The following is a 27,502-nucleotide window of genomic DNA, read 5'->3' on the forward strand; positions in this document are numbered from 1 at the left end:
AGTAATTAATGTCCATTACATACTACCACTCTAATTACAGGACTATTGTCCACTACCTAATAAAACAAACAAACAAACAAACGTTCTTCATATGCTTGATGCTATTTTAGAACACTTTGAAAAGCTCTCTTAAGGCTGGTAGCTATCAACATATATAGCTTGGAATAATGTTGCCCTCTCCAAACGTAACATTATCTTCCATAAAATGACATCAAAAATCAAAACCTGAAGGAGGTTCTGCATATGTGTTCACCTGAATACGTAACAAAAAGCCCCAGACAAAGTCTCTAATGGTTTTGATGAAGGAAAAAAAAATTATCTGGGGAAGACAAGGTGGAAGACCTGTCAAGCAATTATTGTACTATTTGTAAACTGTACTATTTGTACTGTATTGTACTATTTGTAAATAACTTTAAGTTTGTATTTTTTAAACCGAACAATACACTGAAGTCAAGTTTGATTCAATACCTCTGCTTCTGCTGTTATTTCTATTCTTCAGGCTTTAGTCTGGATTGCCAAAATAGGCAGATTCACATACAACAGCCATTCTTTTCTACACTAAAATTTTAATTTTGGATCGAGAATTGCCTTTTGTTTCCAAACACTCTACAAGATCACCACAGGCACAAACTAATCTTCACTTGTTGCATAATCTGCAAGATGCTGGCAATCTGAAAAAAAGAAAAGAAAAAAGAAAGAAACCTCAACTAATTAATTCACCCAGATGCTGCAGTGCAGATTACCTAGGACCGTCTGGGAGAAAGAATTCTGTGCAGCATAAAGCAGAACAGTGCTAATGAAATGAGTTTGCACTGTGATAATGTTTGTTTCATTTTAATTTCCAGCTACTCAGATTAAGCAAAAAAAACTCCAAAACACCCCATCAAAGCAAGCTAGTTTTTCTGCAAACAGCACAGTGGTCTAACTGTGTCTGTGTGTCCATAAGGGACAGCAGTGGAAGGCTATGGCACAGCCAAGAGCCCGATGTGCACGGCTGTCACCCAGGGTCGGGGATCCACATGTTCAAAGCTCACACTGAACCAGAGGGGGAGAAGAGCTGGACTGCCTCTCCCACATTCCCTATAGGTGGTCTCACAACCTGGCTATTCATCATCCCTGCCCAGCTCTTCTCCAAAGTAATTTATTTTTGGAAATGCTTATGCCTTGTTCCAAGGTTGAATGAAGTGAGTTTTGATAAGTTTTTCCTCATTTCTCAGAGATGTTCATTTCCCATCTGAAATAGGCATCCATGAACAGCTAGAGAGGACATTCTATCCATGTGGCACCTCCAGTTCCCACTCTCCACAGTAGTCATAGCAGCATTCCACAATTTATAAACAGATTAAAAATAGCAAAAAAAGGGTTACATATTTAAAATAGTATTATCAAAACAAACAAAAAAGAACAAAAAAATTCTCCATTTTGGATTATCTCTAAAAGCTTATTTGTAGCTGCATCACCTCAGTTGGGCCCTCTTTTTAAGCCCCTTGCAGTTTTCCATTAATATTACAGCAGTCTCTCCCTCTGTTTTCAAGTGTCTCCAACCAACGTTTAGTTTTCCATTGCCAAAAATCTCCCCAAAACAGCATGCCAGCTATGCAAGACTAAAACAAAATTTCATTTTTATTTTCCAGCTACACTTGCAGGAAAGGGATGTCTCTGAACAGCTTCTGTGCAGTCTTCTAAAGCCAGTATTTTTAATTAGGCTTCCCTGTCTTGCTCGACATTCCATGCCTCCTTTTTGCTCGGCTGAGGTGGGGCGAGAGCAGCTCTCTCTGTAGCTGCTTCAGTAAATGAAAACACTAAACTTTGCAGTATCTGGGCAGGTCAGCATATGGTCAGAAATGAGTTTCACAGCAGGCTGTTTTCCCTACCAGGCGATCTTAATATGAAGAAGATCGAAAATCCCTACGAAGGGACGCGGAATCTTGTGCCAGGGAAGCAAGAGGCTGCACTTGGAAGTGGCTGTCAGCGCAAGCTTCACGCTAATTCCCTGTCAAATAATGGCTCATCCCCTCCTACAAACAGCTTTTCCATAAAGCTTTTAGTTTTATCTCCCATAGTAGGCATAAATGGGGTGAGCTCTGACTCGGTGAACTGAAAATGTAATGGGCTTGTCTCATCGCTTTATGGCCAAGTTTCATTCAATTATTATTGCAGAAAAGAACAGGATAGAGTTGAATCGAGTTACGCTAATAGATAATAAATGTAAACATAACTCCAGAGTGCCATTTACTGACTTACAAGACTACTCCTATAGCAATCACCTTCATACAGCTCTTGACAGAATCATAATGGTGATAAAACACATGGAAGCATAAGACTATTTAAACTCTTAACAAAGCCATGATAATATTAACAGTAAATGAGCAACTCCCATAAAATATCATGTAATAATCACGCCCTGATAAGATTTAAAGTACATATCGCCATTGTTATATGAAAAAAACATTAAAGGGTTTTTTCTTTAACACATGTAGCAACCTAACAGGTTTTAATTACCACACCTACTTCAGTGACGACCTGTTCCACTCAAACACCCAAACATAATATTTACAACGTTGTGTGGTTGTTAAGGATCTTGATGATTGATGGAACCCATTGTGTTGCCATCTTAATAACAACAAATGCAAGTGATTACCAACACGGAAGAGAGAATCTGTGTTTTTATTTTACAACAAAAGGCCATTCTATAGGGACTTCTTTTTCAACATAAACTAACAAACCTGCGCACATGTGAATGCCCTTTAGAGCTTGGCACAGAGAGTCAAAAACAAAGCCTCTGCTGCTTTAAGGACAATGCACTTTTTTGTATTAGCTTAAGAGAACATGAAAGCTGTCAAAAGAGCTGGTACAGTTTTTCACAACCCTGCAGAATTCATCTTGACCACAAGGATATATCTGAAAACTGCATCACAAAGATAGGACAGATCTTGTTTCCAAAAAAAAAAAAAAAAAGAAATAAAGAAAGCAATTGAGTCATTGAGTCAAATAGGAATACAATACATTTCCTGGCATTGCTACTGAATATTTATATCACTGACGAATGAGACTACAAACGAAGTATCTTAACATGAAGCTTTGCCTTGTTAACTGCATGATATGCCAAAACACCACCTACTGTAAATCACACAGTTTAAGACCAGTATTTCTTGTTTAAACATGCTACTTGTTCAGCAGAATCACTTGTGTGAACAAGCATACATTAATGTACACTAACTAGAGCAGTTTCACTATCCATCTGATAAAGTATAATTTAACAACCTCATTATCAGCATTGTAATTTTCAGACTGCTGAAATACCATATTCGTTGCAAATATTATATGGTTGAAACACTGTAACAACATTGCCCATTTGACACTTCTGTCAGATAAAATGCAGATAGTCGTTTGTGCACTGATGAACATGCTTTTAATCCTATAAAGAAACTTTCTCTTCAAATTATAAGCATTTCAGCAGCTGACTTATGAACACTATAATTAAAATCCTTATGCCTTAAAGAAAAACAAACTTCATTATAACAACAGCTTTCTTTCACATTTTAATCTTTTTATATTTGGAGTTTGCTTTCATGTGCTGCTATTAGCTATCAGTTCAGCGTGCCATTTCTGGCTGCCAAAACCAAAAAAAAGAGTATTTCTCTCTATAACCTGGTCAAATCTCAAAGTCTAGGTAAGTACCCAAAGGGATCAAAGTTTATTTAATGCTTCCACAATGCATTTGTGGGGGAAAAAAAAAAAAAAATCTGTTAATTTAACAGATCAAGGACAAACATCATACAATTCAGTGCTTCCCATTTCTAAGAAGACCAGAAATACTGCAAGGTCTGCCAAAATATTTCTTTTCCTCCTATAACTGTCAGAACCAACAGTTTGAGGAGATACAATTTGGGGGAAAAAAAAGAAAAAGCTGCTGAAAGAAAAAGAAAAATCACTTCTGTAGTGATTCTGGTTCAATTTAAATTTCAGGCAGATTCTCTAGAAGGGGAAGAGATTTCTGTTTTATCTGAACAAATTAATGCATATCATCCATTCCTTCTTACAGCACCCATCAGCAAAGCAGAAGCAGGTTTCAACTTCCTAAATTCAAGGAAATTCAAAATTACACAGAATTTACACTAGAACCACCATAACTGAAAATTATGCAGTTACACATTAGCATCACTTCTCTAATCTCTGTCCCTAAATCCCAGAAAAGAACAATTCATTTACAAGCTAAGCAAATAATCTTGAATCAAATCCTGAAATCCTGAAACTTGTCAAAAGTAGGATCATCTGAACTATTCAATAAGAAATTCATTTCAAAAGAGGCACGTCCCAAATCAAGTCTTTGCTGCTGAAGTCCGGGTCCCTTTCACATAGCTTTATAACAAATCTGTTTTGAAGTGTTACAAACATCTTGGAAAAGAAATTAAAAGGAATAATGGCTGAAGAAGGTCTCGCTGGTGGGAGTCTTCTGACTCTAGAGGGTTATCTGACTTTTTGGCCACTATTTCCAAAAGGAAAAAAGTTCCTGAACTCAGCACTACATGAAGCTGAAAAGCTTATTGTGTAAAAGATCAGGAGAAAATACTATTCTTGCAGACAATTAAGACAACTGAATGGAACCACAGTACTATTGCTCAGCGGAGAGGTTGAAAATTTACTCCTCAAATATCATCTCTAAAAACACAACAGATGAATTTTGTTATCCTTCTAAGAAGCCTCTGTAATGCTCAACTGGGATAAAACAGATCATGCTGCCCTCTTGTGCTAGACATGCACAGGAATCAACCCCTTTTTATTCCTGCAACTGACATGTGAAGAGCAATATATACAGCATTCACTACGAAATAGAAAATGTCCACATCTTCCTACTTTACAGATACTTTGACATTCATGTCATTCCCTTACTGGGATATGGGTAAAAGAGCAAAGGAAGTTTCCAGAGAGCCAAATTCTACACATAAAAAAATAACTTCTATGAACAAATGCAGAGAAGTCAGGTGTAATAAAACCCAAAATACTAACAGTTCAACTACCCATCAAGCTTTCACAACAGCTGTGTAAGTGATGTTGTAGAGGTACCTGCTGATAAATTAGAATTTCAGTCATAAATAAATGGCAATTTTTTCTGCATGCTGAGTAAGACAATGTACTTTGGTCACTTAGGATTATCAGCTCAGTAGGGTTAGGCTAAACACTTAAGAAGGAAAGAGAGAGACAGTCATTTATTAATAAGGTTCTTCCAGTGTAAAATATACAGTAAAATTTAATTCTTTTTAGACCTATGCTGAATTTAAAGGTGAAATCTGTGTACATACAAACATTTTTGGCTAGGAAGGGAGACAAGAGAGGGGTCCTTTTATTCCTTTTCTCTCTCTGCTATGTAATCCAGGTTCCAAAAATACATTGACATTCTTCTATCATCTGGATAAAATGCTAGTTACTATTCCCTTTACAACCTACCCCTCCCCATATATTCCTAATGCACTCTGTAAAGAGAGATCTTGGGCTTATGCCTAAACTGATTCACAAAGCACAATTTTTTTAGAAATAAGTCATCTCATTTATTCACCAGGACTGATTGGATCTACACTGTTGGGAGCTGACAGACATGTCATGATTCACCACGCATTTCCATTTCCTAATGTCGGCTCCCTGATGCTCCTCGCTACTCTGCTTCCCCAATAAGAACTACCAAGAGCTTGGGATGTCTGTTTATTTAAGTTACCTACTCAACTCTGGAACACAGATCACCGTGTGTTAAAAATACTAGCCGTGGCATTTTTTAATTACTAATTCTTTTTTCATAAATAAAACAGCAAAATTCAGTTCAGCAACAGCTTCTGGTGAGGTCTTAGAGACCTCATACTAACACTGAGAACATGCTGGATGCTTAAATGACAGATCTGATATTGCAATATCAGCTTTGCTAATATGGGATATAATAACTAATAGTTTGGTTTAGCTATTACAATCACAGGCTAGAAAAAAGCACATTTAAAAACTTCAATTTCTTTTCAGTAGGTCTTTCACAGGCATATTAAAAAAAAAAGATGGGGAAAAAAAATCATCCCACCTCAATGCAAGAAATAGCATGTGAAGTTCTAAAAGGAAAATAAACAGTAAAAAACCCATGTAAATCAGACAATGAAATACAGATATTAAAAACAGATTTCAGAACTGCTAAATGCTGCAATTCTGAAGGAGAACATTGTTTCATGTGTCATCTTTTTTCTTCTCTTTTTTCCTTTTTCAAATAATGCAGAGATTAGAACAGCAGTACTTTTGCATGCCATCCTGCCCAAAAGAAAGATGAAGGGAAAGAAATATATGCATCTTGAAGTTAATCCTCTATTATAAAATATCTGTTGATTAACAGAAACACACATCTAAGTCACAACAGTGTGTGAATACCAGCGACAGGCAGATTTAAAGAATGTCAGTTTTACAATGCACTGCTAATTAGAGATTCACAGTGTTACAAAGCAAACTGGTGTTACTCTACATTGTTGCTGATGTTTTCTCTCTAGTTCTTGGTTTGTTATTATGAACCAGATTTAAGGGCATTCTTACAAGATCACTCTGTATTTGCTCAAAAACGAAGTTACTGCATTTGCTGCGCACACATACACAAGAGAGAAGAGGAAAACCTGACACATCAGCACTAGGATTTCTTCTCATGCATGTGCTCTCACTAGCTCCCATTTCCTGAGCTTCCCTTCTATGGAAGGGAAGTGTAAGTTCAAGTGGCCTTGAACTTACATTTCCACACACTCACAGTACAAGCAGGCCATGTAACACAGCCCTACCTTTCTGCAGTTACAGGGGTGCTCTTTAAGATTAAATTGTACACATTCCATTCATCACATCACGGGCATGAACCTTTTCTCCATATAAGTATCAATTTCCTGAAAATATTATTGTTTTCTCTGAAACAATAAAGCCATCCCTATATATCCTTACAATTAAATGCCTCCTGGTGCTATGAGAACGAGTCAATTTTTTTCCAAGGGAGTGAAGACCATCAGGTTTCTGGTTCTCATGTAAAAGACAAACCTTTGGCTGGTCAATCAGTACCACCCACCTTCCCACTCTCTTCACTCTTCTCCAGCTTCTCTCTCCTTTCTTTTGAAGAACATAAGGATCTGGATCACAGTTTTACAAAATGCATTCACACACATTCAGCATATGGGAGACTCCTTGCGAAACTGCATCAGAGCAGCAGTGCAAATACAGGTCCACATACAACAACAAAGCTACAGCTAATTCATTGTTCTGTAAGCTGCATTTAAAGACAGTAAGATGAACCAACAATAAGAAGTCTGAATTTGAAATTAAAAGGACTACACTGTAAAATCTGAAGCGTCTAGGTACAAATTTAGATTTAGAAAGTCTAAGTAAAAGAAGCAAAAGAACCCAACAGAAGTGCAAAAATACCATCGAATTGTAATTGTCCAGAAATGGTACAATTTGTGCAATCAAGGAGATACATTAAATATTGAGTTTGTTTTTTCTTTTTACAATAAACTTACCTATAGGATTTCTGTCAAAAAACAAGACAGGGGCTTTCAAAATGGATTGAAACATTTTGTTATGCAAATTCTGACTAGAATTGACAAGAACTCGAAACACCAGAAGACTTCTTATTATGCCAAATAGTATTGTAGCCACTGTTAAACCTGAAATAAAAAAAATAAAAAAAAAAAACATGAACAGAGCCTGCAAAAAGATATGAATCTTTCAGAAGAAAAAAAAGTTAAAAATAAAATTGCACTAAAACCAAATTCTCTGGACTGCTGCATAATATAGCAAGAATCCAAACTTAAGCCTAGGGGGACTCAGACTGAGTGCAGAACACAGATACATTTGTCACTAGCTTCAGTTATTATCACAGAATCAATTTAATCCACTTCTCTTCTTCTGTTTGAAAGAACTGGTACTTCATAGAAATGTAGGAAATGTCTGTTAACCCATGAGATAAATGCATATTGAAACTTTCTGCATAACAGCGTTACTAAAAAATTCATTTTGCAGTGCCATGTATAATTGTGGCTTGCACAGGTCTCGGTGAAGATTCAACACTTGCCAGCAGGTATTAAACAAGTAATATATACATGGCTATTTAGACACAACCTTGAGTTACTCCCAATCAGCCCAAACCACTCATGCCATTCTTCCCCTTGTAAAACACACAAATCACATAAATTATGTGTATTTCACACTATGTAAGATGCATTCCTTATGCCATGAGAAGAAACAGTCCTTCTAGGGAACTGGTGTGCAGACTCTTTGTTTCTCTTCTGGGCACATCTCTGCTTACAAGACAAGGGTGCTACAGGGCAAAAACTGAAATAAATAATGAGATTGCTGTTGCTCTGTTTGCTGTGCATAATCTCCAATGTGGCTGCTCAAATTCCCTGTCAATAAAAGTGAACAGTGAAGGTCTAAACCTTACATTTAGCAGAGCTTTCAGGCTCCACGTGTTCTGCTTCAGAAAACAGCATAGCTACCTCAGGTCTTGAAGGCATGCTGAAGTTAGACCCCAAGTATCAGCAGAAAACCTTGCCTATTCTCAGGGCAGGTTAAAATCATACAAAATTCAGGAACAGCTATAGTAACAGTGGGAAAGAGGGAGGTTTTAAATTATGTGACATGGTCAAGCTATCCCATATGCTTCCTTCTGTATCCTCCCAGGGAGTAAATAAAGGTATCATCACTATTTCATTTGTCTTCTTGCAGTTTATTGCTCACATTCTGCGAGGTGCTGTTTTTAAGAAAAAAGATGGTGGCTGGGATGAGAGTTTTTTTGCCTTGTCCCACCTGCTGTATTCCAGGCCAGGCAGGAGAAGACAATTTTTCCAAGAATAACTGCACATACCCAAACAGGAAAGCTGGGTCATGCAAAAAGGGAGCAGGAGAGGCATGAAGCAGGAGGCTGTGGCACAGCCCATTCCTAACAGCAGTCTCTGGGAGCAACACAAGGAGATGGACCACATCCTGGAAACCCCACATTTCTGTACAACTCTACTCAGGCCTGGAAGCAGCTGGAAGCTGTTGGTACAACCCTCCCAGAACAGACTGGAACAGACCTAATGGCTGGGGAGAAGGGAAACAAAACATGCTTCCAAGTCCTTCACTTGGTCTGTCTCTGCTTTCCCTGTTCATGAGCTGAGAACCTCAGTATGAGAGAGACAAGGGCTCTTTGCATGTTTGCCTTATAGAAGAGGTGTGGAATTGGCACCCCAGTCCTGGCCAGCAGTGTTCCCTATTAGCAGCAATTTTATTCTTCAAAATCTTTGTTTCACAGAAGCAACAAGGACTAAGAAGGAACTACTACAGTGGGCAATTTTGTTTTTTCAAACACTGATAATCAGAAATAAAAACGTTAAATTGTTTTATACTGTTTAAGAGATTATAGAAAAAGGTAAGTTGGATTATTAAGTACTTCCTGTAAAATTTACTACCTTTTTATAACTTTGTCACTTCCACTTACAATATTGTGTAGACAAGTCAATGCTGTCTGTTCAAAAATTGCAAATATCTCACTAAGTCACCTAAAAGTTTCAATATAAAGATAGCTTTTGTTGTTCTGCTATCTAGAGCAAAATATTCCTTTAAGGATAAAATTTTCACTAATGTGGTTTAGGCTACCTGGTTAGAGAAAGTGAAATTTGCCACATTTAATCACACTGTGCAGTCCACTGGAACGGTTCAGGAAATAAGACATTACACAGAGAAAATAAGAGCTAAGTTCATCTGGCTCCTAAATTGTTGCATTCCAGGCCAAACACAATGTTTTTTGTCAGCCACTCAGATCACGTGGATTCCAGAAAACAAACTAAACAAAAAATCCTGCACCTATTCTCTCACCCATGGAGATGTTTCTGAATACATTCAATGCATATTCCTCTGGCATTCCACCTGTTTTCTCACACCAACCATTTACATCTCCATGAAGAAATTACCATGCCATACAAAATCATGCATCACTAAGAGTGTTAAATAGGAGAATCTGAGAGCATGCACATGATTCTTCTGTGGCAATTTTTACTACATCCCAGAGCAGTTTTTCAAGATGTTTGGATGCCTGAATGCAAGGATCAACGCCCTTTTCTGAATATTCAGAAGCATAATGCTACCTATTGAAATATATTGAAATGTTTTTTAACAACCTGCTTTGCATACCCATCTAGGATGCCTTTTAAAAGCTTGTTCTTTTTCTGTGGCACTTCAGAAGAAATGTAGCCATGCCAAGTTTTAGAACAGTACAGAACAAAGATCCATTTCTAATCCCTCTTGCCATCCATATAATGACTGAAGATTTAGCTCAATTACTTACTAATATATAGACAATAACCCCAACCTTAATGTGACTGACTTTTCAGATACTCAATTCTTGATTTTTTTACAAAATCCAGCAAAAGCAATTAAAGACTCTGCATTCAACCTATTTCTTCTGTCAGATTTATTTTATTTATTGCAATCTATTTAATCAGAAAACAAGACTAAGGCTTTTAATCTGTTAAGACATTGCTCAGTTACTGCTAGAAATCACATTTCCTCATACATTGCTTTGCACCTCTCAAGAATAATTTCTTGAATGAATTTCTGAATTTATTATCAGATAATAAATAGTTCTTAGACACAAACATACACACATGCATGCATGTGCAATTACCTGCATAAATTCCCAAATAAAAGTTAAGGTCTAGATCAGGCACATTTGTTCCATTATTTCCATTTGTTGTGAGATTCAACTTTTCTTGATGATTTGCCCTGTGGAAATGCACACAGAAGATAACCATCATCAAATAAGTGCATTTAGCTGTTTCTAGATTCAGTTCTTTAGTTGAATTCTTTAGTTCAAAAGATCTCATGTATTGATGCTGTCATGCATCACAACATGAATAGATGCAATTACAGTCTACACTTAGCATAAAGTTTAAATTTTTTTCCCCAAAAAAAGAAGTGGAAGTCAGAGGAAGATCTGAACTATTCTAGAGCAGGTTCCATTCCTCTTCAACTAAACAAACAGCACTTGACTGAAAAGGCAGAAACAACCAGCCACTTTTTATCACCAACTTACCAGTAAGAAAGCCACCAGTCCTGGAGCACATAGGCCACCTTGAGCAAAAGAAGCAAATACAAGAATCATCTCACAAAATTAAAAAAAAAAGAGAAAATTAAATTGCCTTGCTATTCTTTCAAGCTCTCTGGGAAAACATCACATATTCAGAAGAGTATGCCATCCAGTCTTTCAAGACCAGCAGCAATTTGCCAAGCACATTAGAAGGTGCTCTACAAAGAAAGAAGTTACCTTAAATTACCTTACATGTTAGCAAGCTAAAGGAAAGCAATACACTTTAGTAGCAAACAAAATATAGTAGCTTTACCTAATGTATGTTAATTGAACTTTAAAGAACTCATTTTCTCAGTTCCTAAATTTGCTACAAGAGATATTCCAAAATGCTTTTTGATTAACAAACTTTCTGATGTTACCAGTCCAGAAATTTGTGTTTACAGAAGATAATTACCAGAAACAGGGTTGAAGGAGGATGAGAGAGGAGAGGGAGGGAAAAACTCCTTCTGCCACCTTCCTTCTGTGACAAAAGGTGACCACAAACATGTAACAGGGTTATTATCTCAAAATACACTTCTGTTCATGTGAATTTGAAGTTGTGGGCAGTCTACTACAGAGATCTGATCTTGCTTAGCTATCTTTCCAACAGACTCAATTCAAGGACAAGCAAGAAGTAAGATGTTAAAATATACAGACTATTTTCTAACAGCCAAGAAAAATTCATTTCCATGAATTCCATGAAATGAACTTGAGCCTTCTCAGCAAGAAAGAGAAAAAAAGGTTCACGAAAGCTATCCTCACTCAGCTTCCTCAGCTCACCATTGCTTTCACTAAGTTTGTAAATAACTTTGTTTAAAAACTCATTTACATACCTGCTACAGTCTGCATCACACAAAATATTTGCCTATGCTCTTCCTGACTTTCTCATTCTGCTAAACAGTGACCCTCCACCTAAACTTTTCACATAATCTGCACTTACCAACAGGTGAGCTGCTTTTTGAACACTTCTGTCAGGCTCTGTCCTCCCACACCCAGTACATCTCTTTACCCTCCTCAACTGGAAACACTCTGACTGTCTTTTAACACCTTATACTTTTATACTTTTATACACCTTATGATTTTCTTCTCTTTCTAAACAAAGTACACTGGCTTATAATTTTCACGCCATTTTTGTTGTCACCAAAATAATTATCTTAGTGAGGTATTAAAATTGTTGGAATAAGGATCACTGCAAGACCTCTCAATGCTCTACCAAAAATTCCATGCTGATACTTGAGTACGCTACAAAATTATTAAAGAACACCCAAATATTTTAGACTAAACATTACAGCACCAAGTACACATCGTATTTAAAAAAAATAAAAATAGAGGGGAAAAAGATCTCACAAACACAAAATACAGTCCATACTATTTGTGGCTTCCAACAACTTACCTGTGCCAAAATATTAAATAATAAGAGTATAAAAATCACAAAGTAGTTTGCTCCTGCAGAGAAGTATTTCCTGTAAACTTTAAAGTTTATTTTTCCCTCATGTCGACTCTCCTCTGGCACTGCAGCCAGTGCATTTTCACCCTGAAAGAAAGTCCACAGAATAAACCCCATCAACCTTGTAGTTACAGATTCAGACTAAGCCACTTGGTTCAAAATTAGCAAACAATTAAACAAGGAGATAAAGTGATTACGCATATAAAAACTTTAAATATTGAACTACATAGCTATGACAAAAAAAATTAGTCTCAGTGCACCAATACTGAAAATCTACTCTGCAAATCAACACTTGAAGGATTTTATTTGGCATTGGCTCACCAAATATAACACTATATATAGCGCCAGAAATATTTGCTCTGACCACTATCTGGGTTCTTCTTTTCTCATATACTACATTCACTCATAACAGCTCCAGAAATTAAGGCTTTTACTCAGGGAAGATTCTGTTTTCAGAATGCAAATGTGGGCAACTTTACTTCCCAGAAAAGCATTTAAATTAAATATTCTTCTACAAGTATGTACCATAATCAACCAATCTATACCCAAGACTTACAACTTATCAATAAAATTCTAATCATCTCCTTGTAAATATGAGCAAAGAATCTGTTAATAGGGAAAATAAGTAAAATGACAAATGGGAAGTCATAGTAAGCAAACAATGGATGGGGGACACTAAAAAACAGAGAAGGAAAAATGATACAGGCATAAAGAAGGTAAAAGAACTATACAAATTAATAAAATCAGGATTTTTTTTTAATTTTTATAGTATATGCAATATAAAAACTAGTGTCAGTTCAGTGGACATGTAACAGTTGATTTTGTTGCCACAAGACATGGCTGTACAAGAAGAGTGGAATCATGAGACCTGACAGTCATGAAAAGAGAAATCCAACCTACTCATCCATAAAAGGTGAGAAGCCTATCTTCGCTTTTTGTTTCTCCAGCCACCACACCTTCCCACTTCTCCCTATCCCCATTCAACAGTATTGATGCTGCTAAGAAGTTTGGTACACCTCCATAAATTTAAGAGAATTTAAGACTGGAATTGCCACTAGGGCATTATAATATAAGTTCATTGCTTTGGAGCATAAAACCATTCCTCAAAAATGCATTAAAAAGTCCATAGTTGGTTTTTTGTTGTTTTTTTTTTGTTTGTTTGTTTGGTTTTTTTTGTTGTTTTTTTTTATTGTTTTTTTTTTTTAAATCTCACTGCCTTTCATCATAGAGAAGAAATAGAGATAATATAGACCTACAGCATAGGGGTGACAATCATCAGGACATACAGGGAATGCTTGTTCCATGGATGCAGTGCTGGCACAAGCCTAGCAGGGTTACAGGGAGCCTGCACTGATTGATGGGAACGCAAACACACCAGCTGAAGGCAACCTCTGGTACAGAAACTTCAGCGTTGCTTTTGCATTGGGCAGGCCAAGAGATAAGGAGGCACCTGGAAGTCACACTGGCACCCTACAAAGCCTTCTGTTTTCACCACCCAAAGGGCTGGAGAGAGCAAGGCAGCAGTGTCCCAGGATCAGCCCCGTAGGGCCAGCTCAAGATCATGTGGGTATGTTTATGGGCATGTTGATGCCAGCTATGCAAACAAAGACTTTGCATAAAGCCACAGCTTCTACCTGCACTTCCCAGAGCTCAGGAATTCAGGGAAAGTGTTCATTTCAGTTCAACACTGCACAAACACACCCAATACAGTGGGACTGGACCTTTAAAGCACTGCTGTCAGAGGACAGGCTGAAAGAAGCACAGTGTGGTGCCTCTGGACTCACACAAGGAATGCTCCCAGCACTCAGCAGAGCTGATGCTGAACTGCACAGGCTGACTCTGCTGGGTTTGAACAGCACCACGCTGAGCTGTGAGCTGCCAGCCAAACACAGCCAGGGAGGATCTCCAGAGGCGAGCTCTCACCTGGTAATGCAATTCAGTAATCCCTGAAATCCCAATGCTGCAGGGTAAGCCCATATCAAAATTTAAGTTAAAAACCAGCCAGACAAGAATCAAGACACCTCTCTCCTCTGAGCACTCACAGGTGGTTGTTCCACAGCTCCATCTTTCTGTGAGTGGACGGATGAATCCTGGGACAAGACAGAGGACTCCGAGAAGGTTCGGTTCCGGGCAGACTTCAGGTTGGGGGTTCCTGGAACTGACAGCTGTTCCACCACCTCCTCATCTTTTTTCAAAAGGGAAGCAAAGTCGATGCCAGATTTCAGGAACTCTGCATAGGTACCTTTCCCCACCATTTTACCCTACAATCAATACAAAGTTTTAGTACCTTCATTATATACTTTCCATAAAGGACAATTTTTCTTACCAGTCCTTGCTACCTCTGGGGTTCTGCAGTTGCTGGGCACACATCCCACTGCAGTAATTGAGCTGAAGCCTCTACGAGTTCCTCACTTAGAGGAGCAGACACAAGCTCTTTAAGCTCTGACCAGTCACCTTGTAGCAGCTAACAAGGCCAACGAACAAACAGGATGAGAACAACCCCAGTTACAGCCAGGGGAGAATCACTTCCCTGGAGAAGCTGTGGGACATGCCAAGCCATGCAGCTTCAGGACAACCTATTAAACCACACACACACAACCATCAGTCTTTTTATATTGTTCCATCCCAGGGGTAAACACCATCTCCATTTTCTGATCCTCACAGAACCTTACAAGGAGCAACACTGATCATGTCCACATTTCTTTCAGCTCTACCACAAACTCATTTCTCAAGAGCTATTGAAATTTTTCAAGCAATCTGAATGGAAAGAAAAAGAGGGACAGCGCCCTTTTTTTTGCACCATTGTGATGCATCAGAGGTAATTTTAAATATTTCACTACCCAGCCTTAAAAAAAAACAGGGAAAAAAGCCCCAACTGCAGTCCTTGCATTGCCCCTCTGCCACAGTATCTGGTACAATGAAGATGGGAAGGAACCAGCTGTACTGAAGGCATACTCATTCTCAAAGGCATCTGAGACTATTTCTCAGCCTTAATTTAAAAATTGATTTGTTGCAAAATTAACACAGTTCTTAATTCACGCAGAAGTGTAAGGAACAAGAACAAAAGCAAAACATTAACACAGTCTCAGAGTATATTAAATTTGAAGCAAGGGAAGGCTAAAACTTTTATTTCAAAACCAGACAAAGTGTTAGAAGAAATAAGTATTACTAATGCAAGATTATTTACATGCATGACAAAATTCAGCAACAGATTTTTCAGGGAAGGTATTCCAAGAAAAATCAACTTATTAATAATTGTAAAACTTGAAAACCATATGTAGTCATAAGTAGACAGAAAATATACTTACAAACTAAAAATTAAAACCTAACTTTTTTTTTCCTTTCTTAGATTAAAAAGGATAGTTAAAAAGTATAAGTATAGACATTAAAATCACTTACATCCTTTAAAATTAGAATCTGATTTGCAGCACGGAGATATTGCAACTGGTGAGTGACCAAAACAGAAATCTTCTGACGCAAGGCCTGACAAATACATCTGCAAAAAGATGGAAAGAGTAATTAAAATTAAATGTCCTAAAAGACTTTATTTATTTCTGGAAAACCTCTTCTATTCAATTTCTTTGTTTTCAAAATAAGAAGATGATCATGCTTACTAGATTTACGAAAACTATATAAAACCTTAACAAAACATGTTCCTCATTTAATTTCTTAAGTTTTCAAGGAAGGGAAAAGATATAATTATTTCTGATCTGCAAAAAAAGAGGAGGCAATAAGACATTTCATTAAAGTTGTCTTAAACATTCTTTCAACAAATGTACACTTCATAAGCTGAATTGAAAAGAGAGTATTTTTAAAAAATTATTCTAAAGGAAAGAGAAAGAAAGGCAAGATACTGTGGAAAATTATGGAGAAATACAGCCAGTAAAAGTAACTTCTTCGAGAGAAGCTTTCAGACCAGCTGTAACACTTGAGCCACAGTGACTTCTGGAGAATTAAACAGTATTACTGATTTAAGAAAAAAAACCCCAAACATTCCAAAATAGTCCATAATTGTTTATTTTTCCAACTGGTTCACTAAGGCTTAGTTTCATCATCCATCTACTTATAGAAGTACTGCTCTATATAATTGAAGAACACCAACCAGGTGAAAAGCCCAATTCTAAGTGAATCACAATCTGATAGTGCGTCCCTTTCTCACTGATGATACAGAGAACCCAAGGAAAGCCTTCTCAGCAGGGGATGTAACTGGGCCAAGAGTTCAGACATCTGCTGGAGCCAGCCCAGCACTGCCACAACCTTTTTACCTGTCTTTTAAAACCCAGACAGTTCACCTTCCCTGGGACTGTCCACTACTCTTCAGAGGCACATAGACTGTGAGCACATTTCATGCATGACAACAGGACTAACTGCTGCACCAACTCCAATCACCACTGCCACATTTATTGCATGCACAAGCACACACACACCTGTGCACACAGTCACACCAGATCCAGACAGAGAACACACAAAGGTTCTCCAGCCTCTCTTGAGTACAAGAAAAAGCAAGATGAAGGGACTATGAAAGTTGCATCCTCTTCCCCAACTATGAATCAATTTAAACGTAAAAATGTTCCTGGCAGAAGTTAAATGGGTTCTTCTCCATGTTTAAGCTAAATAGAAATTTCAACACCCTTGAAAATGTATTCCAGGGACAAGCTACCCTTGCCATTAAAATTTTTTTCTCTGAAGTTCAAGTCCTTTGGTGCAATTTCAATCCATTACATCCCCAAGGGCCCCTGGACCAGTTCATTCTAGTGTACAAGGTCCCTTCATACTTGAAGTCCTTCTCCTCCAGACATGAAAGAAAAAACAAATAAAAGTAATAAAGAAGTCTCCCAAATAGACTTTTCTTTTAAGTTACAGATAGCTTTCTATTTTGCCTCCTTGCTCTGGACCTGAATGGTCCTGGCTACCTACACTGGAGTATGAAGCTGGCCTATACATTTTTTGAAGGGCACAAAATTGAAACATTATTTCAGCTGAGACCTTACATGTACAAAACATAACAGGAGTATTATTTTACTTGTAATGCCACATATAGTACTAGTCATAAATCCCAAGGCACCGTTTCCTTAACAAGAGCATGACATTGCTGAGTCATACTGGGTTTGCCATCTACAACACTCTGCACCTCCTTTCCACACTACTGCTCCCTGCTCGTTGTAGCCTCATGGACTCAACACCTAGCACTTCACCCTGCTGCATGCACCTACTAATTCACATCCCACAGCCAAAACTTCACAAATATCTGTTTCCAGAACTGCCTTTAGCGTTGCCTGGTTTTCCATCACCTAAAAATGTACCATCAATGACCTTCATACATCATCAGGAATACCAGAATCAGGACAGACCTCTCTAGACACTACACCCTTCCGATTCAACAAAAATAAGCAAAGAGTATTTTAAGTAAACAAACTTAAGTAACAGGATGCTATAATCCATTTGAAAAACCCACTGCACTTTGACAGCAAACTGCTACGGAATCAAAAAATAATTAGTTTGAGCTTTGATAGTGCAGAGCATGAAGCAGGAGACACTGAGAAAGGGGCCTACAACAACACAGTGCTCCCCTACGCACAGGCAGAGTCTTTGCAATTCGTGCATACAAATCCTCATTTGCTCTTCCTTCCCTATCAGTTCTGCTTTTCTTTGAGACAAGTTTTTCTTCAATCTTTTTTAAGTTTTTATCTCCAAGAACCAGCTTTCTTTCACCTCTGCAAAATGTCTCTTCTTTAATGATTCTACTTTCTTCCTTACCATTCTTTCTCCCTCTACTTTTCGGAAGTTTACATGCAATTTTAACTTTACTCTAGTTAATACTTATATTCATTTCAATGAAAGTAACCACCGAAATGAAATTAAAGCACATGCATAAGTGCTCACAGGCATAAACCCTTTGTTACATTAATTTACTTCCTATATTTGTTTTCCTCTCCCTTCCATTTAAATTTAAGCAGTTTAGGGAGAACAACACCCCAGTTAGTTCTGCAATTTCAAAATAAAAAAAAAAAAGTACTATGCTTGCCAGAGACAAAAATCCCCCACACCCTACACATTCTACTCTGCTGTCTCTTTTTCTACTCTGCTGCTTCTATGCCTACCTTGATAACCATTTATCTCCATCTCATGACAAGTCCCAGTCACACATAAATACAACTGGTCCACAAAATCTATTCCAGGTACCAGGTAGCACTGGATGGCTGGAGAAAGTACATAGGGAGATGCTTCCTCTGGCATCCATTTCCAGACTCCAGAGTCCATATATTAGGAACTTTCTGAGCCAGAGATCCTGGTGTTTGAGAACTTTATCTATGTGAACTCTATCGGATACTAGGAATGATGTGAATACCACTCCCAAGAACCATGAGAACTTTAGGTCTTTTAGGCCTTATTTTAAAAGATTTCTAAACTGTTCTGCAACTCTGTCTACTCTCACAAGCACAGAGGAGAAAGAAAAAATCAAGCTGATAATCAACTGAGACTTGTACACAGCTTCTGTCACTGAAAAAGATACACAGGAAGTAACAACACCTAGAGAAAGGCATGCCCCAATAGACTGATAAAATATAAATCTCACTCTTAAAAACATGACTTTTGAGTCAATACTGCTGGTGGGACACAATTTTATCTCTATCTAAAGGTGATCTGAAACCATATAATCTATAGCAATATATAGATAAAAAGGGAGAGTAGGAAATTCCTTGAGATCCAAGTGCAATTGAATGATTTTCTTAGAAATCCCCATCTGCTCCAAACTTCACCATACAAAGAAATGTGCTACTAGATCTGTGATGGCTGTCCCTCACCTTGAAACTTGAGTTCTCAAAATATTGGATTTCCTAAAAGTGAATTAAAAGCTATTTTTATTTAAATAAATATAGAACAAAGGCATCTTTTCATATCCAAATACAAATATGTGAAAAAACATATAACTATACTGGCAACCCCCCACTGGAAAAAGGCTGAAGCATGCCTACTATTAACTATCAAGAACCCACAGGAAAAAAGGCAACAAATAACACAAAAATATGAAATCTTCAGTTTATACCTTCCAAGGAATCTGACCAGGAAAGAAGAATTAATTGAAAAACTGCCTTTATCTACTCCATCATCCACAGAATGACTTGTCTGAATCACGAAGAAATTCTTAAGAGCCAAAGTCCTTTATTAATAATATCATGGTCTCTTTTCCCACTGGAGATGTGCTACTTGCATTCTTTCTCATTTGAAAAGTATTTATATATTTTAAACTACTGACTGCAGTAGCTGAATAGAATACAGAAAAGCAGCAAATGTAATGAACCAGCCACCCACATGCCATAGCTTTGGGGAATTACTAGGAACATACCTATCTTTGTAAACACATAGACCAGACACTTGTAAAAAAAATAAACTTTTAACATAAAATTGCAAGAAAAAAAAAAGAGTGAGTGAACTGAACAATATCCACTTCAGATTCTCATTAAAAAATCCTCTGTTTCTTCCATCTCATCCATTGTTTTAAGCCTCGTGGTTTGGACTCCTGGGGGAGCAGCCTGCATGAAGTGGTGTTTTGGACATTCCTCAGCACCATGTTCTAAGAAATCATTCTTGCCCAAGTGCTCTCTGTCTTCTCCACATTTCTAGCACTATTCAGGAAGCATTAAAGTATATGCCTTGCCTTGTTTCTCAAAGCAACTTACTGAACATAATGCTCTCCCCACTACCCCCAGTACCTTTACAGATTCCATGAAGGTCTCAGAAGACAACTTCTGTTTGTAAAAAACCCCCCCTAAAGTCTTGTGTAGGGAGGCATTGCTTGGTTTTCCTTCCCAGTACTACTCCACCCAGCCCATTTTCTAAAAAACGCTTTCATTCTACTTCTTTCTGTTTTGCTCAATCTGATCTGGAGTTGTGGAGAAAAAATGAAAGTACAGAAATAACCCCAGCTACTTGTCTGAGTTTCAAATTCTCTGAGATAACCTCCTTATTCCTCCTCATCTTCACACGCTTATCAGCAAAACACAGTGCAATGGCTTCTATCTCCTTTATGGTTTTGCACATGCAAAAATCCACACTTGCAGGTTTGCAGTAGAATGTAGATGCTGCCGGTGTCACAGCTCACATGAAAAGTAGAGCAAGCTGAAGAGGCAGCCTGCCCTCCTTCACAAGGCACCAGGGTACTTTCTCATCTCCCTCTTCATGAACAGACTTTAAGACTTCAGGGAGAGACAGGTTAACAGCTCAGGTAGGTGCACTTTCAGAACTCAGCACTGATACAGCCAGATGCTGGAGTTGCAGAGAGATCTTTTGCAGAAACAGAAAAGCAGCAGCTGAAGCCTAGAAAGCTTCAACAGGCATTAAAGGAATTTGATAGTGCACGTGAACTACAGAGGTGATGAACTCCATCTATCAGTCGTGGCAGCTGAAAAATGAACGTAAAGCCCATGCATCATAAAACTCTTACTCCATACCAGCAGACAGAAACAAACAATAGCCTTTTGAAAACATCAGTAAAATAAAGCAACATGTTAAAGGGGGTTCAGAGGGTCCAGATTTGAAACTGCAAACATCAACAGGATGTACAACTTTCAAATTTAGATACTAAAAGCTTCCCTGTATGAGGAAAAAAGGAACATTCATGACACTGCTACTCAGTGCAATTTCTATGACCATTTCTGCAAGATTTCTGCAAGTTTTTATGATTATCTAGGGGAGGACAGGAGAGAACAATAGTAAAACCAAATTAATTCATGTATTTGGAGCATGGAATTCAAAGGATGCAAGTATGCTAAACAAAACACATTTGTTGAAGGCCTGAACCAAAGACCACTGAATTTCATCAACAGAAGCTTCTCCTTCTAGTAAATTCTAGATTATGCTTTTAACATAGAGAGCTGCAAGCTGTGAAGAAGTAAGGACAAAACACTGGCTGGGACTAACCAAATTATTCTGATACTCACCCATGTGTCTTAGATTAGCCAGTTTCAGCAGGATGGAGAAGAAGAAACCCACTGAAAAGGAAACCTGACTTTTAATGAACACTCTCCCGTTTCATTGGACGTGGGAAAAGGTCGAGTATCCCTCTCTTACATAGTAAATTTATACATTCTCTTTCCCTCTATTTCTGCTCTCTGCTCTCTGCTGTCTCTGCAGGCCACATGCCCTGTTTCACCTACCCAAGAGAAATTTCAAGAATCAAAATTAAAAATTATTCAACAGTCTAAGACGGCTCTGTCCTCTCCTTTAGCCAGTTGAATTAAGTGCTTATTACTAGCAAGTAAAGTTGTAGCAAACTAAAAAGAGATTTAAAATCCCACTCCATTTTATTCTTCACTCAGTACTAATGATCGTAAACCCGATTATTCATAAACGCCAATACTCATGTATGAAACTCAATATTTTCCTTAAGAAAATGGCAGATATTCCCTTAAGAATATTTCTATTTATAATATTTCCAAAACAGATTTTTACAGGGCTTTTAAAAATAAAGAACAAAGTCAACAAAACATAGAGGGGAAGAAAAAAACCCTGTATCTTCCAATTACATAAAGTAGGGGAAAAACAAATCAGAAAGCGAATGTACAAAGTTTTGTGAAGAAATCCATCTCCTCAGAAATGCCTTCCCAAGTTTTTTGATAAGGAATTACAACAAAATAGTTGCATTTTATATTAAAATAAAGCAGTAACCTACTTTTCAAACAAATGTCTTCCAACTTCAGCATCTACTGCACTCAGTGGGTCATCCAAAAGATAGATGTCCGCATCCTGATACACGGCTCTGAAAGGTTTAAAGAAATGTCAGTATAACAAAGTCTTACATTGGTTTACTTTAATCACTGCAATCTGACAATTTATAAATTTTAGAAACAGCAAAAACCACTAGCCTGGCCAGATTTACACGGGCCTTCTGTCCCCCACTCAGAGTAGCTCCACGATCTCCTATTACTGTGAGGTCACCATTCGCCAATAATTCCAAGTCCTGCAAATGTGAAAGAACAGATAAAAATATTTTTTAAATCATTTTAACTTCAAACACTGACAAAGCTGTTTCAATGTAGCATTTCTTATTTGGAAAGTATTAATGTAACACATTAAAATATAAGGTTTCATACTAAATGTAATATTTGCAGTTGCTTTATGACTCTGTACTTTCAGCAAAAGCTAATTGAGAAAGCAGAAAAAATAGATGAGATCCTAAAGTTCATTTTTTCTACAGCTGTGCCAGAGGAAAGTGCACTACTATCCTTAGTCTTGCAAGGAATATTTATTAGTGATTCAGAAAATCAAATAAAATACTAAAAAGTCTATCAGTAAATTTATTAGTTTTTATTTGAATAAAATGTACTGTCACAAAAAATAAAAACTGCACGAACTATTATCTGTAAATTATCTTGCTAATATCCATAAAAACCACATTGTTTTTATTCTTACTACAATGTATTCAGGAAAAATAACTACAACATTCACCACACAGATTTGGTTAATTTGGGACTTGAGGACTGTGGATAAAACAACAAAATTACATAGTGTTCCATGTCATATTATCGTATTTCCTATTCAAGAAATACAGAAGTTTTACATTAAGCTACAAAACATATTCTGAAAGCTTATTCACAGCTTTTATAAGACACATAAATTTGCAAGAAAACTATGAAAGCAAATCTACCATCAATATGAAGTGAGGATTTTTTAAATGCTGTTTGCCGTCTTTTAAAGTCATTAAAGCCTTAAGTTTAGACAACAGCATGACTATCAGCATGAGACACTAAAACTCTATCTGCCAAGTGTAAAAATCTTGCAAAAAACGTTCACTACAGTAACCATCTGCTTTTCACCTGTGTCGCTGCTGACAGAAATATCATAACATGCTGCACAAAACCTTTTTAGCTGCCAAGCAAAATGTCTGTTTCTTGACAACTCTGGCTTAATCCTCTTCTGTATCTCATGTCACAAACTCTTTTGCACACAAACCTTTCAAATATATTTTTTCATAAAACTACTTGGGTTCAGCAAGTTCTCCAGTACATAGCCCTAAGGTTCTTTTGATAGCTGTTTGCAATGCATAATATACAGCAAACACAACATTTATTTCAAAGGAAAGCATACAGGATATTTATGAAACCAAAGTCACAAAGAGTGCTAGCTTGATCATTTGTTTTCTGCCTCTTACTGCATTTGCACATACCCCTACCATAATACATGTTAAAAATGGCTAAAATGTAATTATGAAACGAAATAATAGGGAACAGCTTTTCCCAAATTTGTCAGTGCTTCACACATGCTATACTTCCCCCTAGTGTAAGCTTTGGGAATTAGAAGAGGATGCCTTACACAAGGATAGCAAAAATAATTGCACATTTCTGATGAGCGACAGGAGTTATTTCACATGTTACTTACAACAATTCCATATATTGCACATTGCAGCCTGTACCACAGCTCTGAAAGAACACTAAAATAAAAATAACAATGGAAAGAAAATACACAAAGAGAAAGCCTTACCTTTTTAAGAGCACAGACTTTTAAAACATTTTCGTATTTTTCTTTCTCATATTCCTTGTCAAACAGTATATTACTTCTTACAGTACCAGAAAACACCCAAGGCTGCTGTGAAACATAGGCAATTCTTCCAGTAACATTTATTGAACCCTTGTCTTTAGGCAGCTCACCAAGTATGGCACTTAAGAGAGAAGACTGGAAAAGATTTTAAAAAAATAAAGTAAAAATTAAAAAGTTTGGTTGCACTAAAGACATCACAGAGACTGGGAAGTGTTTACTACCATGACAGTAGTAGTACTACTATCTCTCTACTACTACTGCTAAGAGTAGAAAAGCACTAGTACCCTTTCCATGCAGTCACGAAGCAACACACAAAATAGTGCTAAGCTCCCCACCCAAAAGGACATGGGCCTATCTTGAATGACAGTACCCTGATGCAGAATGTGTGATTATACACATAAAGGAACTGTATATTTTCAGGCTTCTAATTTTCACATTTAATAGACTCAAAAGCCTCATAGAATGATGTAAATATTAAGACTTACTTTTCCAGCTCCTACAGGACCAATCACAGCCAGTAACTCCCCTCGTCTGACAGTAAACGAAATCTGTTGAAGTGTTGGGGTTTCTAAAGTCTGGAGATTTGAGAAAAAGTCAGGATTTCTCAGCAATGAAATATAAACCATCAAAATGAGTATTTAGAAACAGAAAACAATGTGCATACATCACTATAAACTACCAGTCCATACGCCCACCATATTTTCAGGCATATGATTTTTGGCTCTTCAGTAATTCACAAACACTTCTGAAAGACCCTCATCCTTCACCACGAACATGCAACACAGCTAAAACAGCATTCAAGGAATAAGGAGGCCAAAGGCAGCAGAAGCAGGGCTTCCTCAGAGCCCACATATCTGAGTGGCAGCCTCAGGAACACAGGCTCTGTGCTGGCCACCACACCAGCATTCCCAGCACAACACACTCAGCCACTCTGAGCACACAGACAAATGGAGAGCTGAGGCTCTCAGAGCCTCAGGAAAGCCAGGGCTGTGTTTGACCTAGTCAAGGCTCTACCCAAAGTAAAACCATAAAAATGCCATTTGATTTTACACGACTCCATCTTGTATACGGGATATTCATTTGTACTACCCTAGGAGTGTCTGTTTAATATTCCTTTTTGGTATGCCTATCCTTTACGTTATGGAAGAGCTTATGTCCCAACATATGCTGCAACTTTCTTTTCAAGGTTCCAAAAATGCCTACTTGTGGAAAGAAAGGATGCTCAGGTCTTTAACAGCTATGCTAAACAGCAATTTCTAAGGACCTGGTGCAGCTCCCCCTCATTAAAGCAAAACACCTTTGTAACACAATCTGCCTGCACTTGCATCTTTACCCACACTAAGCATGACTGACACTAAAATACAAACAGTAAAATATATGCATTAAAAAAACTCCCAAAAGTACTTTGATTAAAGGACTAAACAAAAACTCAGCCTTAAGCTCCAAAAACAGAAGAGCAAGGTTAAGAATACCTTAAAATCTCCAGCCACCTTTTGAAGTTCAAGAGGCTGAAAAGGCCACCACCAGAACTCCACACAAAAGATGACACAAGACAAAAACATTCAGGGACTGCAAAGGAGGAAGCCTGCAATTCATTTCCAATTGTTTGGGAAGAAACAGAAATCCAGTATCCATCCACCTCTGTGATGGCTGGGATAACACACACGTGCTTACTCGTGCCAGGAGAAATCACTGCCAGAGCTCTGGGACACACGGCAGGGCTTGCAGGAGATCCTGCCAGAGGCTGAACTGGGGCTCCTTGTGCAGCTCTGCTGAAGCACTTTTGCTGCCATTATGTACTTCCACAAGGTGGCACCAACGGGATTTTTTTCCTTTTCTCTGCACAACCCCACCACCCGCCCAACCAGCAGCACCTGACCTCGAAGTTGATTCCTCTAAAACTTAAGAAAATATAATGTAAGGGCCAAAAAACATTACAGAAAGATTTTTTTAAAGTTTTTAAACTATTACTGCCATACTATACATTAAAGCAGTTGGAATTTATCATATAGCCTACACAAAAGTAGTAATTCAAGCAAACAGCACAGCCACACACAACTAAGAAACATAATATTTTTCCAAAATAGCATTCCTTATAATTAAAGACAATTTGTCCTGAATTCACCACACCTATTTTTAGGCACTAAACTGAGGCAATTAAATTAGAGCACAGACTAATATTGCAGCTAAGTACACCTGGCAGCTCATTATCAGAAATGTCCCAGCTCCCCCCTGTGCCCTGTCAGTTTGCTGTGTCTCTAACTTTCCTCCTTCTGCCTAACCTTGCATGTGTTGTTCATGGGACTCAGCTATCAGAAAACTGATCTCATTAAAAGTGATTCATTTGCTATTGCTTTATCCCTGCAAGCTGCTTCACCACAAGGTCATACAAACCAGCATTAACAACCAGCACAAGGGAGGGAACAGACAGAGAATGCAAGGACAAGAGGACACAAGAATGATCCCTTCAGAGGAGCAACTCCTTAGGTGAGCTTGGGCAGACCTTATACATCCTACACACAAGAAAATTAAATCGTTCTGCCCACCAAAGGGACATAGAGATCATATACTGCATGAAAGCACTATACTACTTAGGCTTCTCATGTAAGGACTAAAATTACAAGGGATAAATTTGGCCTCTGCTCAAATGCTGAGGTTTTAAATCTGAAATTGCTCAGTTGAGCAGACAGACTGTTCTGTAAATTCAAGGAACATCAGTAAAAAGCTGTACTGAAGAATCACTAGTTCAATGCTGGTATCAGACTAGCCTGTGGTACTCAGATAATACTTGCCTAAGTAAAATAAGAGTGTGACCAGGAATTAATTTGTTTTGTTTATCTTTTGAGAAACTGTAATACACCATGTTAGGCTGTTTTCCTAAAAGTGTAGCTAATAATTCCTTTTTCACATCAAGTGATTTTGGATTCATGGGTTGCTTCTTGGTTGGTGTTTTTAGCATTGCTTTTGGCACACAATCGCTAAAAAATAAAAAAAAAAATATCCTGCTGTAGAGTGTCTGTACAGACATCCAAAGTGTCTTGAGAAACTTAGTCAGGGTAGCAAGCTAAACCTACTGCTTGACAAAGGATACATATTTATATTATTCTTTTCATAACTTGTCTCTATCAGAACTTAGCTCTTTTTTTCAGTGAGCAAGTCTATACAATTATTTTGCATCATTTTAAGAGTATATAGTAGAAACTTTCTAAGCAGATCTTAACAGTTCTGAGAGAAATGCTCTTCTCCCAAGCACACTGCAATTAAATATCAAAATGGAAGTTACATTAACAGTTTTGTGGATGGCTTGGTTCGGGTTTTGGTTTTAACTGAAAGGAAATCAGTAATTCCAGTCATGCTACCTTGTTTTATGCAATATAAACAACTAATGAGAAAAAAACAGTGGTTTATGGGCA

General features: G+C 37.6%; 1 protein-coding gene across 3 annotated transcripts in view; it reads right to left on the reverse strand.

Annotated features, from left to right (window-relative positions):
• ABCC4 (ATP binding cassette subfamily C member 4 (PEL blood group)) overlaps positions 1 to 27,502 on the reverse strand; it is a 141,813-nt gene that overhangs the window by 82,168 nt on the left and 32,143 nt on the right. For 2 of the 3 annotated variants that reach the window (XM_066571532.1, XM_066571531.1), the window contains exons 10-19: positions 24,575 to 24,664; positions 24,033 to 24,224; positions 22,418 to 22,512; positions 22,225 to 22,311; positions 15,951 to 16,047; positions 14,594 to 14,812; positions 12,498 to 12,638; positions 11,072 to 11,109; positions 10,664 to 10,761; positions 7,518 to 7,664 (exon numbers count right to left, since the gene is read on the reverse strand). In XM_066571532.1, coding sequence (XP_066427629.1) covers positions 7,518 to 7,664; positions 10,664 to 10,761; positions 11,072 to 11,109; positions 12,498 to 12,638; positions 14,594 to 14,812; positions 15,951 to 16,047; positions 22,225 to 22,311; positions 22,418 to 22,512; positions 24,033 to 24,224; positions 24,575 to 24,664 — 1,204 coding nt within the window. The remainder of the gene's footprint in view (positions 1 to 7,517; positions 7,665 to 10,663; positions 10,762 to 11,071; positions 11,110 to 12,497; positions 12,639 to 14,593; positions 14,813 to 15,950; positions 16,048 to 22,224; positions 22,312 to 22,417; positions 22,513 to 24,032; positions 24,225 to 24,574; positions 24,665 to 27,502) is intronic. The other variant, XM_066571533.1, reaches the window with a different exon arrangement.

The sequence above is a fragment of the Molothrus aeneus genome, chromosome 2, assembly GCF_037042795.1.
Source record: "Molothrus aeneus isolate 106 chromosome 2, BPBGC_Maene_1.0, whole genome shotgun sequence".
NCBI lineage: Eukaryota > Metazoa > Chordata > Aves > Passeriformes > Icteridae > Molothrus > Molothrus aeneus.